We start from the raw sequence: 14,631 nt of genomic DNA, 5'->3' as shown, positions 1-14,631 counted from the left end.
GCTCACTACCAAAAATTGTTTTATCAGGAAAATCATTTAAAATTACAGCAAGCCGAAGTATTAGATACCCTTTATTACTTTTAATTACTATTAAGCCATTGGATTAATACGATTAATATATAGATTATAAAACCAATCTTAAATATATTTATTAATAGATTTATTGTTTTATACCTTACATTGATATATTCCTTCACTTAAAATAAATCATAATAGATTAACAGGTCATAGAACCACATATAAAATATTAAGATTTTTTAAATATTTTTATAAATTTCCACTCTTGTATATGTCAGTAAAAGGCCTTACAAATTATTTTCCTGCGTTTCTATTAAAGTATTATTTTAAGTAGAAATTTTTCTATCTTGAGCATAGTCTGAAGCTTAAGAACTAATACTACTTCAAAAATCTATCACTATATAATATATTAACACACTCTATAATACCCACATACCCATTATAAAGAGTAAACCAAACTATCATTAACGGAATTAAAAATCTATGCCATTCAGGTTCGACGCACCTCCTTCAAACAATGCTCGAAAAGCCCAAAGTGCTCAACGGATGAGTCACAAAAAACCCGATGGTCAAAAACTACGCCACACGCTACGCTGATTGATAAAAACTCCACGAATTAATCACGAACAAATAGCCGCGAGAGGTGTTTGCCAAACAACCCAGAGAGTGGCGACACTAACAACTCCGGCAAATCGAAGTGATTAGCATAATTTTCGAAGATCTGCTCATTATCAACTTTCTTGGAATGTTTAACATAAAACGCCACTTAAGTAGAGGGGGGGCTAGATAAACGACTCCTAGCTCATCGAACCAAGGTCAGTAACACAAGACGAAGCCACTGGGTCCACTGAATCACAATGAGAGTCACTTCGAACAGCACTGACCACACACAACACAACGACATGATAATGTTCGGGATTTGGGATTTGAGGTAGTGGCACGCGAACGTGATCATCGTGAATAAGTTTAGGGGGGAATGTCTCTAATTTTTATGAACTTCGGGTAATTCCGCAAAGCACTTTTGAATCACTATGGGCTAGGGTTTTGAAAAAAAAAACTTAAGCAAAACGAAAACGAAACGAATGACCGACTGATGACGTTTGCATTGACCATGGGTTAAAAACCAGACGGTATTAACTGAACTGCACCCGAAAAGTGAGGCAGATATATACGGAGAAAAGAGACGGGGAAAGATGAATGTATGCCAAAAGATCCGGTTTGAGGCAATGCCCAATTTTGCCCCTTTTCATGATGTTTTTATTATTCGGCTGTTGCTCCTCTCTGACCCAATTCATAATTGCAGAATTGCATAATCCCGGTTTCTCAAGCAACGCCTTTCCGGGAAACTAAATTTGTTTATACAAATTTTGGTTAAAATCGTTAAAAAACAAAGACCAATTTGGATATTTTAACACAGGCACTAGTGAGTGATAGTTTTATTTTGGAGTTTTTGAGTTTTCTTACTGATAATGATGCTACCCAAGTGATATTTCCGCCTAGACCCTCGTTTAGTGACCTCCAGTAGTTTAGCAGAATTGGGGATTTGAGAAAAAACCCAGACGAAAAATGATTGCCCACCAAAATCAACATCAAGAGTGAGAAAGAGCGGTTGCCAAACATTGTCGCTGCTGCCGCTTTTGTATCTTTTGTTTTGGGCTACCGATTCGCAAAACTTAAGCGGCCAGAAAGTGGAAAAGAGATGTATATCTCCAGAAAGAGACAGAGAAACGTTGGAGCTTGAAGTCGACGCTGGGCATGCGCAGCTTTTGTATAAAATGTGCGCGGCCAACGAAAGCGAAATCAGTGAACGATCTGCAGACCAACGAAAAGCACAATCGGTGCAGAAAGTGAGTGAAGTGAAAGGATAACAGACATTACAAATTGCATAAGGATTATCAAAACAACAGTGATAATTACCCAACTGGATTATTAAACTTGACAAAAAAAAGGTGAGTGAAGTGATCGAATTTACCACAGTGAACTCCAGTGAACCGAAAGCAAACTAGTTAGTGAGTCTCCAGCAGTTAAAATTATGGATGTAAAATATAACTTCACACATATATACATATAATATAAAATCTCTTGGCCAATAGACTTTGCATCATTAAGCCAATCAAAAAGCAAAACTTTCACTGCGAATACAAAGGAAAAACCTAAAAAAAAATTTTCCAAACTCCGCCAATCGGCATTTAGCGTCGCTTACGAGCATTTCTCGCCAAAGAAAACCCAAGAAAAAGAGCCGGTAATTTGCAATGCAACGCTGAACACAACTTCCGTTAAAAGAGCAGAGCTTTGAGAAATCCTAAAGATAGCTATCCATGGGATACATTTACATAACTTGAAAATGTATTTTTAAAGCACTTGAAAAAATTAAAAATAATGCTATATTATATATGAATGGTGAAGATTTTATGGAGAAAGGTTATAATTAGAAAATCTTTGGTCTAAATTATATTATATATTTTGATAAATTCATAAATATAGTTCCTTTGAAAATTATTTGCTTTATGAAAATCGCTACATTAATTATTCACAAGAATCTTGACGTTTTTTAACCCATTATTGACGTAGTTCCTGAAATTATTAAAAATTAAAAGTGTGCTCTTGTTATTAGCAATTAGCAAGTTTTAAGAAAGGTTTGGAAAATCAATTATGAAATCGACTCATTAAAAATCAGTTCAACCCAGTTTAGAAAATTTTATGACTTATATTTTCTCAAAGTGTAGTCGATCTTTTACAAATCCGCCCTCGCTGTGAGCCGGTGACATAACTGCAATGCAAACGGCCATAAAAAAAAGGCTGAAAAGAAAAGTGAATTTTACAAAATAAAAGATACACGAAGCGGAAAGTGGCTGTCAGGGCGGGAGATCAACTTGAGCGATGGTCGCCAGTGGGATTGCATTCGTAGGCTTGCTAAAACTGGAGGAAAATTACCTCATAAATTACTACACAGGGACCTGAAGTCATCCCGCCTCTCTGTCTCGCATTTCGAGCAAAAGTAACGTACAAAATCAAGCAATTAAGTGCGACGGTCTGCGACCTCCAACGAAAGTAAAAGTCTTATACGAGAGTCTGAGTCACGGTGAAGATTTCGTGATGTTAACCGGTTTCGACTTCGGAGTCGGTTTCGTTACGGATTGGTTAAGCCAAAGATGGTTGGAGAAATGTAAACTGGCACAATGACTTGGGGTAATGGTGTCAAGCTTGCCAGTTATGTCATAACCAATCATGACTGAACCTCTTCATTTATTTTCCACTCAAAAATAAAAGGCAAGGAAACCATTAACTTTATGATTTGTCAACAGATTTAAACCAATCTTTTATGATTGTTAAACATTTAAATAAAGTTCATAAACTGCAAAGTTTGAGTTAGGTTCATGATCTTAATAATTTGTAATAGTTTTGCTATTATTTTTATATTCCACTAACTCTTTTAAAAATCTTTACTTAAAGTCTATATATCAATCTAATCCTTTCAGATCTTTACAATGAGAATAAGAGCTAGCCTGTTGGCAGTTGTACTGCTGGCCACCGCCTCCTTGGCCGAAGAATCCAGCTGGGGCAATGAGTGGGCACCCATGGAGAGTGCCATGCCCAGCCGCCGATCTGTAGACACAAAGCCCGCCGAACAAGCCGACATCCAGGGGCGATACCTGGTCCACGAAGCCATTCAAAGCAACAGCACCACCCAGATTGATGAGGTCATTGAACAGCTGATTAACTCTCGCCGGGAGGGTCGCAATCTCGGGGAGTACGATGCCGTCTATGCTGATGGAAATATCGATCAGGCTCTACAACAGGGAAATGATCTGCAAGCCCGTAATCTTATCCGGGATAAACTGTGTGGCTTGGGACTCATGAGCTGCGATGTGGAAGAAAAGCGACCATTTTACTCGACGATCTACGCCCAGGGCCCTCCTCCACCATCCGGATTCAGTGGTGGTCCCTACGGTCCAGCTAAGCCCATGCCTCCACCAAGTTACTTCAGTGGTCGTCCACCAATGGGTGGACCTCCCGGATCTTACGGACCACCATCAGGCTCCTTCGGACCTCCACCCAGCTCCGTGAACTCCTTTGGACCTCCCAGGAAGGTGGGATACGAGGGACCCTACAAGCCAATGTCTGGACCTTACAGGCCAACTGGACCCGGTGGTTACCTGGAGCATCCTCCACCATCCGCCATTGATGGCTCATCCGATGGCATCACCTACACGAAACCACCTCCCGGAGCTCTGATTTACGACAGCAAGCCACCAGGCCCCATCTACACCGGTGGACCTTCCCTGGGTGCCGGACCCGTTTTTACTGGTGCTTCAAACGGAATCCCTCCTTATAACTTTGAGAACCCCGAAGGTGGCATCCAGGGTGCCAACTCTGCTCCCAATGGTTTCTACTCGCAGCAATCGTCAGCTTCCTCCTCCTCGGCCACCTCTTCCAGCACGAAAGTGGTGGTTGGAGCTCCCGTTGATGCTCTCCAGCAGCATGTGCACCATCATTATCACCATGTTGAGGGCGCCGAGGGTGCCAAGGTTCCCAGTGTGCCTATTCCCATTGGAGCTGGCCAGACCATCAACACGGACTTCAGTGCCTTGGCCCAATCCTCTGCCACCTACACACCATCGATTCAGACCACTTCCGGATCCAGCTACTCTCAGTCGAATGCCTTCAATGCTGGCTTCAATGGCGCCTCTCAGGGTGGACTCCTTTCCCAAAACGGCTTTGGAATTTCCCAGAAGCCCACCGGAGATCTGTACAAACCAAACTCTGGTGATCTGTACAAACCTAACTCTGGACTTGGCAGCTTTGGCAATAGTGCCTCTGGCGGATTCAGTGGATCACCCAGCTCTAGTTATCACAGCCAGAACCCCGACTACTACAAGAAGGAACTGCAGGGTGGAGCCTCCAACCAGTACAATGGCATTTCCGGTGGTTACTCTGGCGCACAAGGACAGTACCAGAGTGGCTATGACACCTCTCGTCAACAGATCGTGGACTGCCAGTGCGTTCCCATTTCCCAGTGCCCAGCAGCCGATCGTATTGGACGCAAGGAGGACCTCATTCTGCCTATCGATCCCCGTAACCTGGGCAAGGATATTGAAGCTCTGAGTGACGATGCTCTGTCCGCCAATGCTACCACCCCGGTAGAGGGAAAGAAGGCTGAGGAGAAGTCCGACAAGGATGACAAGAAGCGTACTCGTCGCCAGGCTGATGCTGACCAGAAGGATGAGGAAGCCAGTGATCTCTCGCTCGATGCTCAAGGGGTAAGTTCATTGAAGTCTCTAAAGAAGACCCTAGTCCTAGTTTAGGTAGTGCCCGACTAATGCCAAATCACACATGGTTCACATGGACCACTAATCGAGTTCTAGTAGAGCTCCTCCGCCCCCACACACACACATCCAATCAACCAATAAATCAATCAATCAACCAAACAAACCAATCTGACAACTGCACCCATCGTTCAACGCTCCAAGCTCAACTAAACTACCAGAGTGCATATCGGTTCCGATTAGACCAGTCACTAATCCCAGAACTAAACTAAAGCTAACCAAGCACGACCTTTGTGATCGCACGCCTGCAACCTGCAACCTGCATCCGGCAAACGGAAATGGAACTCCACCTCTAGCGTTCTTATGTTTTCCCATTCAAAAAATAGAGACAGTTGCCGCTCGCAGGATCTCCATTGGCATTGCCCGCTCTCCAGGCTATCGAGCTGATCCAACGAAAAGTGCTGCCCACCTATGGTGTGAGCTTTGGTCTACCCTATCCTGCTGGCGCATACGGAGGTTATCCCTCGAATGTCTTGGGTGATCATGTACCCGCTCAGAACCCTTACTTTGGTTCAGTTGGTCCGAATGGCCTTAATCTCGGTCTGGTGAATGTGAATCCTCTGGTTTCAGTGCAGGTTGCCAAAACAGATTATGGTGAGAAGGTGGTGAAGCCGCTGGTCAATCTCCATGTAACACCGAATGCAAATCTGATCCAGAAAGTGGGAGATTTCTTTAAACGGAAACCCACAGAAACGTATAGCCATCACTACCACCACCACGATCACTATAGTGGTTATGAGCATCACGATTACGATCACCATGGACACCACGATCATCATGACCATCACTCGTATCCCCATTACTATGGAGGATCTGGTCCTGGTCCCCATTTCAGCGTGGAAATGGTTCCAAGTACTCCGATCTTTGAGTACCACAGTGGTCCATCGGCACCTGCTCAGTATCATCATCACCACGAGTCGTCTCCCTATGACAACTCCTTTAACTCGATATATCCGGGCTCTAGTCCTGATTTCGGGGGCTTTGGCGAGTACTCGCAGCATGTGGAACGAAGTGCCAATGTGAGCAGCGGTGAACCCTCTTGGCCATCAAATTCTGGACGTCGTGGCAAGCAGTTAGCCCTGGGACCTCTTCACAACATTCCCACTCCAGCACCTGGTGCGGCAGCTGGCAGTGATCGAATCACTTTCCCCAATGATCGCAGACGCCGGAGCGTTGAGGATAGTGTGTGGGCGGGAGCAGCTCCTGAGGAGCAGGTAACCATGTGTTGATAAAGCATTTTAGTTCCTCAACTCCCCAGAAGCTTGGCCCTTCTGATTGGATTTCAAGTTTCTCATCCTTTTAACTTTAACTAACTTTTCCATCCTTTCTTAATATCTTTTAGCGTGCTTATTATGGCAACCGACCCGTGGAGAAGACCTGCCGCATCAACGAAGTCTGCTGCCGTCGTCCCCTGCGTCCACAAGCTCCTCCTCAGCAATTTGGTCGTTGTGGTGTGAGGAACGCTGCTGGAATCACCGGTCGTATCAAGAATCCCGTTTACGTCGACGGCGACAGTGAGTTCGGCGAGTACCCATGGCATGTGGCCATTTTGAAGAAGGACCCCAAGGAGTCGATCTACGCCTGCGGTGGTACCCTCATCGATGCCCAGCACATCATCTCAGCAGCCCATTGCATTAAATCGTAAGTTTTTGCCCTTCTAGAAATATCTTCTTTCAGTGGATTAACTTGATATTTCTTCTTTTCCAGTCAAAATGGTTTTGATCTTCGTGTGCGTCTGGGTGAATGGGATGTCAACCATGATGTGGAGTTCTTCCCCTACATCGAACGCGATGTGGTTTCTGTGCACATCCATCCCGAGTACTATGCTGGCACCTTGGACAACGATTTGGCCGTCCTGAAACTAGATCAGCCCGTGGACTTCACGAAGAACCCCCACATCAGTCCCGCCTGTCTGCCCGACAAATATTCTGATTTCACTGGAGCTCGTTGCTGGACTACTGGATGGGGCAAGGATGCCTTTGGCGAACACGGAAAGTACCAGAACATCTTGAAGGAAGTGGATGTGCCAATCCTGTCGCACCAGCAGTGCGAGTCTCAGCTGAGGAACACCCGACTGGGCTATAATTACAAACTGAATCCCGGATTTGTGTGCGCTGGCGGAGAAGAGGGAAAGGATGCCTGCAAGGGTGATGGCGGCGGTCCATTGGTGTGCGACAGGAATGGAGCTATGCACGTGGTCGGAGTGGTGTCTTGGGGTATCGGATGCGGTCAGGTTAATGTTCCTGGAGTCTACGTGAAGGTGTCCGCTTACTTGCCCTGGATCCAACAGATCACCCAGAGCTACCAATGATTAACGGAGCAGCAGGATGAAAAGGAGGAGGTTACTGCCTATCATGGATCCATTCCAGATGACACATCCTCCTCCGACGAGTTCGTTTTCCACTTCTGACCGAAGCCATCTCTCAAAACTTTTGCCACTCTCGATTACGAATAGTTTCGATTGTGGCATTCGTCATCGTATTTATCACTCTTATTTATTACGAATGTCTCTTTGATTACCTGTTATATTTTGTTATATTTGTATATTATGCGCCCACAGTGCGCCCCTTCACTTCACTTCAGTTCACCTGTTGATCCACTCATTAGCGGCCCACAAATGTTACTTAATTGAAGACGCACAACCGACGCGTCACCACTTGTTGATATTAATTGTAACTTATAACTTGTACATCTGAGTTCCGATTTTGTCTTGTAAAATAGTGTTTGTCATAATTAATTTATTTATATATTTGTAATAAATTTATAATTATGTATTTAAATAAAAAATAATTTATATAAAAAATTTGAGAGTTTATTATATTTTTGGATAAAAAGCGAAATAATAAAAATAATATTTACTTTAAAGGAAATACATAGGCAGATTTTCTAAAATCTTTAGATCTCCAGTTTTGGAATCGCCTTAAAAAATTATAAAGTATTGATATACATTTTTGGAAGTGGTTAACTTACAGAGATTTTAAAACTAGATTGTATTATCAAACATGACCGAAAGTTGTATCTAGAAATCTCTAGAAATGTTGATTTACAAATACTTTTCGGTAAAGAGATTTACATGGCGGCACTTATATACCTAATTATTATTCAACGGCTTTTAAACCTATATAATGAGAGTTACTCCCACAGTATATTTTATAATAAATACTTCTATTATATAATTTTCCAATTAAAATTATATTTAAATTTTGATTGGAAAACTCTACCCAGACTTCCCATGTCCGTTAATGGTGAAATTTCGCTAGCTAGTTAATCTCCCTGAAAGCGTAATCCCTCGAAATCACTTTCCCTGCATCGTTGCACCGCCGAGTTGCCCGGCAAAAGCGCCACTTAAAGTTCAATTACAAAGTAGTGCAGCACATAAAATGCAAATTAAATTTAAGACATTAACAAACGGAGAAGACCGACCACTTTACACTGTCCGTTTGGTCAAAACAAGCGTGCTAGCGAAGCATTAAAAGACGCCGACGAATCTTGGGCCCAAAGGCGGTCGCCGGGCTTCCTCAATGGCGGTAAAAATGGGTGTAAAGGTGCAATGTGTGTGGACCCCTAACTCCATGTAGTGGGCAGAGCCATTCAAATAGCTCTGGAGTATGAAAATCATAACATGCCCGTGATCAGTTAAATTTAAAAACCGCATCCGACTTTCCGCAACTTGAAAAACTTTATGCTCGGCTGGCGTCTCTGAGAGACTTATAAATTGGACACTTCCATTCAATTTGAAGTTCAATGCAGTTTTAGCAGCGTTAACGAGATGTACGGCAAAGGATTACGGTTTCTTCTCGCACAACTTATTATGGGTAAGCCGCGATACCCCTTTTACAAGAGTGCAAAGTGATCAAAAAGGACATTTTTATAAATAAAAACTTTATTTAAAAGTAATAACAAACCAAAGATTCAATAAGCAATATAAAAAATGAAACATACGGATGTTTTAAAATATTTAATAAGTGCATTATATAGCTGTGTGTTAAATCATAAATTTCCACATATTATATTTTAAAAATGTAAATATAATATCTATAAAAGAAAAAGGAATAGTTTTCTCAGCTTAAACTTGTAAATTACATGACATCTATATTTCACACATTTAGAAATGCTCATAACTAAAAATAATTCAAATCCTTATAGTGATCCTCTTGTCCCATGTAATGGGACGCCTTCACAAAAGGAATGGCTATCACTACAGGCCTCAGCAGCCGCCACCAATCCACCAAGGTGGCTATTTTGAGCCCCATCTCCCAGCAGTGGATCCTCCAGAACCAGAGAAGCCACAACACAGCCCCAAAAGCTACTACGGTCCGTCGGGAGGAAGTGGGGGATCGTCAGCTTCGAGTAAGGGTTCTGGCGGCTATAGTATCGGCAGTGGTCTACGTTCTATTGCCCAGGGATCAGCAGATCAAGCTCATAGTGCGGTGACCAACCAACATGCGGCTGCCAAACAGGCGGCTTACATAGCACAGAACACCCTGGCTCAAGCCGCATCCCAAGCAGCAGCCACAGCGCAAGCGGCTCTGGTGGGAAAACAAGTGGTTCTCCAGGAGCTGGAGCAGCAGGCAGCCGAGGCCCAGAGATCCCTCTCCCGGGAACTAGAGCAGCTAAAAGCGGCCAAAATCTCCTCCAGATTGGCCCAGCAAACGGCTCAAGCTGCTCATCATCATATCTCTGTGCTCACAGCAGCAGTAAATAATGCCAAATCCGTAGCCGAGCAGGCGGAACAGACCTCCACGGAGGTAAGTAATCAACTGGCCTCTCAATCCCAGATGGTGGGTCAGTCCAAGAATCGATTGGAACAAGTGGAAGAGCAGTTGCACCAGGCGCGAGTAGACTATGCGGCCACCAAGGAATCCGCGTTGAAGGCGGCCAATTCAGCAGCTGCAGCCCAGGTAAACGCTTCCAAGGCGGCCCAACATGCCACGATTGGATTACACGAGAGTACCAATCCCTCGGCTCACGGACACGATGGTCAGGAGTTGGGTGGAGAAGAAGAGTCCTACGAGGAGCACCTTGAACCCAGTGGAGTAGGCGTGGGCCACACGGCTGGAGGAGAAGAGCTAGGCGAGCATCTTCGAACTCCATATCAGCGAGAACTTCCATAAAGCACTGAATTAAAAGTAGTTAACACATCAATTATATCAAACTAAACTTAGTTGAAAATATTATTTATGTAAATACAGTAAAAGCATTCAAGTCCGTCCTACGTGGCTGTGAGTTGTCAGAACATTAGAACGAATTTTATTCTTTTCTTTCATTAATTTTGACTTAATTTTTATAATTTCAATTTTTAAACCTTTTTTTGGCGCGCAGTATTGCCAGCCCAAATTTATAGCATCACTTACAGTCTCTGCTACCTCCCAACAGAGCTGTTAATGCCGCCGGCACATATGTTCGACTTTCCCTGTGAATGGCAATATTTTTACCTTTAACATCAAATTTAATAAATTGAATTAAAACTTGTTAAATAATCCGCTAGAATGGCTCAAAAAGTTATAAAATACTTCGGTCGTACCACTGACTTTCGCGGCAACACATTGTGGGAGCTGGTATCGAATCAGCCCAACTGGGGAGTAGGTCGCCTGCTCATACGTAACATGTTCCAGCGCTATCCCGAGCCCTGCTACATGCGGATTTTGAAGGTCCAATCAGTGGACGAACAACCTGGAGAAGTCCGTAAAGTGCGGGTCACAGTAGAGAAGACCTGGCGCGGAGTAACCCAACCGAAGCCCGTGGAGATCTACAGCACCAGCTACAAAGCGGATTACGAACTGGTGCCCCAAGATCAAGAGGCCAAGTACCTGAACAACAAAAAGAAAGTTGAAGAAGTGATTCTGCCCACTAAGATTGACCTTCCTCCACTGCTCCGCGAGCTGGTATCGGAGGAAACGGGTAATCCTAATCCCCAAATGAAGGTGCACTACAAATTAACCCACAACAAACTAGCCAGATTTGCCAAGGACGGCGAGAAACCCACTGTTAACTTTGGAGTTGATCTTGGACAGCCAAAACCCGTTAGCGCCAAGCTTTACGATGGATTGTTATAAGCCTGGGACTTTGTTAAAATATTAAATACATCTATTATACACTTAAACATAAAAGCATACGATTTGTACAATAACTATACACGGGATAGACTCTGGAATGGAATACATTGTTCAAGAAGACTGGCATTTACTTGCTGTTGACCTCCAGTGAGCGCAACTTCCTTGTGAGGTTATCTACTTCGAGCCCTAACACATCGAGGTTTTCTTTCAGCGTGATATTTTTCAGCAGCGTGTCCTCCAGCACTGTTTGCAGCTTCTTGTTAATCTCTAAGGAGAGTTCCAGAGACATGGCTTTATTCTCCCCTGCCGCCTTTGAGGATCCTCCATAAATGGCCGCCATGATTCCATTTCCGTACTTAACCAACTCGCTCTTGTTCTGATCGCTTCGAGAGGTAGTTAACGCGCCGGCGGTTTGATCTCTGAGCATATAGTGCTGCACCACCTTAGATTTCTTTTGCACCTCGGCTACCAGAGCAGCCGTGTGGTTCTCCAGAAACTCGATGCGTTCCGTTTGCCGAGCAGTAGCCTGCTGCAGTCGGAGTATACGCTCAACAAGTACTTTTTTGGACGGTACTGCTTGAAGGTCTTGCTGCTGTGGTGGTTGTTGCACAGTGGTCGCACTACTTGCCACTGTTTCCGATTCGGAAGACTCGCTAGCCCGCCGACTGCCGCTATGCAGGCTTCCGTGGCTACTGGAACGGCTATGACTGCGTTGTTGAGGATTTTCCGTTGGGTAACCATTGATTGCCTGCTGGCAATTGCTGCAGTAGCTGATTGGAGTTTTGGGTTCTGTAATCCCTCGTTTGTACTTGTTTAATTCTCGGTGCAGCTCTTTCAGCACGGTGGCATGTTTATGCTGTGTGGCCTCAAAATCCCCCTGAACATTTTCCAGCTTCTGCTTGGTCAGCTCGTACAGCTTGGTCTTCTCAGATAAATGCTTGGCTAACAGCAGTCGCTCCTCGTTCTTTTCTGATGCCTCCGTATTAAGCTGCTGCTCTAGTTGATTGTACCTAGTGTCGTACGTGAGCTTCTCTTGCTTGAGTAAGTTGTTTTCAGCATCGAGACCTTGAGCCTAAAAAATAAAACACTGATATTAGATCCTTGAACTGCATTTCTTGGAATGTATCTTATATCAACATTAATACAGCCTTCTTAGAATCCTTGGTTATTCAAGGCCTCGGTGGCGCAGTTGGCAGCGCGTAAGTCTCATAATCTTAAGGTCGTGAGTTCGAGCCTCACCCGGGGCATGTACATTTTTTTTGTATAAATTCTTTTTATTATTGCTTACCTTGGCCTCGGCCAAACAAATATCATTCTGGAGCCGAACAATCAGTTCACTCATCTCCTTGTTAATAGTAAGTAACTCCTGTTTTTTTACTTTCAGTTGCTCCAGGTCTGATTCGTTGTCTTGGGCCAATGCCTCCAGATGTTTGCTTCGTTTTTGCTCCTCCGCCAACTTTTCCTCATTGCTGGAAATTTAAAAGATATTATATTTTTATTGAAAACAATATACGTATATTTTCTCTTACATGGTATGTTGAGTACGTAAAAGCTGGAGCTCTTCTAGTTGCCCTCTGAGTTTTGCAGAGTTGAGCAGCTCATCGCTGTAGGAAGCTTCGACCGAATTGTGCAGCTCTCTTAACCGGTTAAACTCCTCTGAAAGCTGAGTATGCTATAATCAAGAAACTCAAAAAAGTCAGAAAAACACTGTTTCATTTTTACAAATGAAATATACCTCTGAGGTAATCTCCTGAAGCTGATGCTGCAGTTCTTTGTTAGCTTCGGTAAGCCTTAGCTGCTCTTTGGTGACTTTATCCAGAGCCTCAGTCTTGCTGGTAATCTCATGTTTCAAGAGTATTGTGTTGGCTTCGAATTCCATTTTAAGTTTTTCTAATAAAAAGAGAGAAAGATTAATTATTTTGTATCTATATGAATGGTAAAAACCACTAACCATTGGCCTTTTCCTCCAGCTTGTTGGGCGCATTCTTTTCCTCTTCCAGTTTACGTTCTACAACCTTTATAGAGAATATAAATAAATTAATTATAATAGAATATAGCACTTATTTAAACTTTACTTACCGCCTTAGCTTCCGTTTCGATGTTGAGTTTGTTTATGTGATACTTTAGCTTGGACTCCAGATGACCCAATTCTGTTTTGTACTTTTCGCACTCGCGCTGATACTTCCTGACTTCGTTACACTGATAAAACGGAGATAAAATGGTGATGATAAGAGGTTATTTATCTGTAGTCGAACTTCCATAATTGAAACTTTTATAACTCAAAGTACGGCCAATGATTTGGTGAATATAGGTGCATGGGTTCCAGTTATAAAAGTTTTTATAAAACATCTCCACCCACCTTCTCTTCGATAACGTACGACATGCGGGACTTCTCCTCATTTAAACACTGGAATTTACTAAACACACTCTTGACTTCTTTTTTGGCTTCAGCTAGTTGCTTCTCCACCACCTCCTTTTCCTTCTTGGCATCGATGAGTAGCTTCTCTTTCATAGCAAACTTGATGACTGTGGCTTCTTTCTCCTTGTTGGCCGTGTCCATTTCCTTTCGACAGGCCTGTTTCTCTTTACCCAGTATAGCGTTCTCCCGCTGAATAAGGGTGATCATGTTATCCTTCTGGATGTTAGAGGTGCGTAGTTGTTCTAACTGCTGTTCATAGTTACGCCGCTGTTCCTCTATTTGGGCCAAACAGTGAACATGGGATAGAATGTCGTTCTGCAGGGGCTTTGATGTATTTTGTTGCACATCCTCCTCCTTTTCTTTCAAGTCCTGGAAACGCATGCTACTTCCATCCCCTTCTATTGGCACTTGCTCTAAGACGGCTGCCTTAAGATCCTGCTCCATTTTGGGCACATCCTGGTCTGCTAGTTGGTCTTCCGGATGCTCACATTTCCCATCGCTTTCTTCCATCTGCTGTTTAATAAAATCCGCTTTCGGTTCCACGTCTCCACTTGTTTTCTCTTCGGAATTTTTTAAACCCCGGCCTGTATCCCCATTTTCCATTTTCACCGGGCTCTCAACCTCAGCCGGCTGCTCTGCCTGCGCAGATTCCATTGTTGATCTAGTTATTCTATCATTTATTCAAATTTTACAAAGGAATTCGCGTACTTTGCGATACAATACAACTGAAATATATATACATACTATACATATATACAAATAAAATATTTGCAAAGCAGCTGATATGTCAAAAGAGTTGGCAGCCCTATTT

General features: G+C 43.4%; 4 protein-coding genes and 1 non-coding gene across 7 annotated transcripts; 4 read left to right on the top strand and 1 right to left on the bottom strand.

The window, feature by feature from the left end:
• The first annotated feature begins 1,836 nt into the window (after window positions 1–1,836).
• Window positions 1,837–8,070, top strand: LOC108114712. 2 transcript variants are annotated; one of them, XM_041818307.1, is made up of 5 exons: window positions 1,837–1,967; window positions 3,498–5,279; window positions 5,672–6,559; window positions 6,688–6,986; window positions 7,053–8,070. In XM_041818307.1, exons 2-5 carry the CDS (start codon window positions 3,507–3,509, stop codon window positions 7,654–7,656), a joined length of 3,564 nt encoding a protein of 1,187 aa, XP_041674241.1. In that variant the 5' UTR covers window positions 1,837–1,967; window positions 3,498–3,506; the 3' UTR covers window positions 7,657–8,070. The 2 variants fall into 2 exon arrangements, with proteins under 2 accessions (XP_041674241.1, XP_041674240.1); XM_041818306.1 differs by lacking the exon at window positions 5,672–6,559 and having other exon boundaries at window positions 7,053–8,066.
• A 1,031-nt stretch (window positions 8,071–9,101) lies between these two features.
• Window positions 9,102–10,583, top strand: LOC108114669 (uncharacterized protein CG45076). Of its 2 annotated transcripts, none has more exons than XM_017225748.2 (2): window positions 9,102–9,160; window positions 9,492–10,583. In XM_017225748.2, exons 1-2 carry the CDS (start codon window positions 9,115–9,117, stop codon window positions 10,457–10,459), a joined length of 1,014 nt encoding a protein of 337 aa, XP_017081237.1. In that variant the 5' UTR covers window positions 9,102–9,114; the 3' UTR covers window positions 10,460–10,583. The 2 variants fall into 2 exon arrangements, with proteins under 2 accessions (XP_017081237.1, XP_017081238.1); XM_017225749.2 differs by lacking the exon at window positions 9,102–9,160 and adding an exon at window positions 9,361–9,419.
• Window positions 10,584–10,738: 155 nt separating this feature from the next.
• LOC108114670 lies at window positions 10,739–11,455 on the top strand. Its single transcript, XM_017225750.2, has one exon. It carries the CDS (start codon window positions 10,835–10,837, stop codon window positions 11,399–11,401), a length of 567 nt encoding a protein of 188 aa, XP_017081239.1. The 5' UTR covers window positions 10,739–10,834; the 3' UTR covers window positions 11,402–11,455.
• Window positions 11,411–14,545, bottom strand: LOC108114668 (coiled-coil domain-containing protein 186). The gene is made up of 7 exons (XM_017225746.1): window positions 13,761–14,545; window positions 13,481–13,600; window positions 13,353–13,416; window positions 13,137–13,291; window positions 12,931–13,073; window positions 12,690–12,870; window positions 11,411–12,473 (listed from the first exon to the last, which is right to left on the bottom strand). Exons 1-7 carry the CDS (start codon window positions 14,472–14,474, stop codon window positions 11,529–11,531), a joined length of 2,322 nt encoding a protein of 773 aa, XP_017081235.1. The 5' UTR covers window positions 14,475–14,545; the 3' UTR covers window positions 11,411–11,528.
• Trnam-cau lies at window positions 12,576–12,648 on the top strand. The gene has a single exon. It is a non-coding gene; the product is annotated as a tRNA-Met (tRNA).
• Window positions 14,546–14,631: the final 86 nt, after the last annotated feature.

Source organism: Drosophila eugracilis, unplaced genomic scaffold (genome assembly GCF_018153835.1).
Source record: "Drosophila eugracilis isolate 14026-0451.02 unplaced genomic scaffold, ASM1815383v1 contig_2154, whole genome shotgun sequence".
NCBI classification, from domain to species: Eukaryota; Metazoa; Arthropoda; class Insecta; order Diptera; family Drosophilidae; genus Drosophila; species Drosophila eugracilis.
The sequence above is the reverse complement of the archived record's forward strand: the minus strand, read 5'-3'. Positions and strand labels throughout refer to the sequence as shown.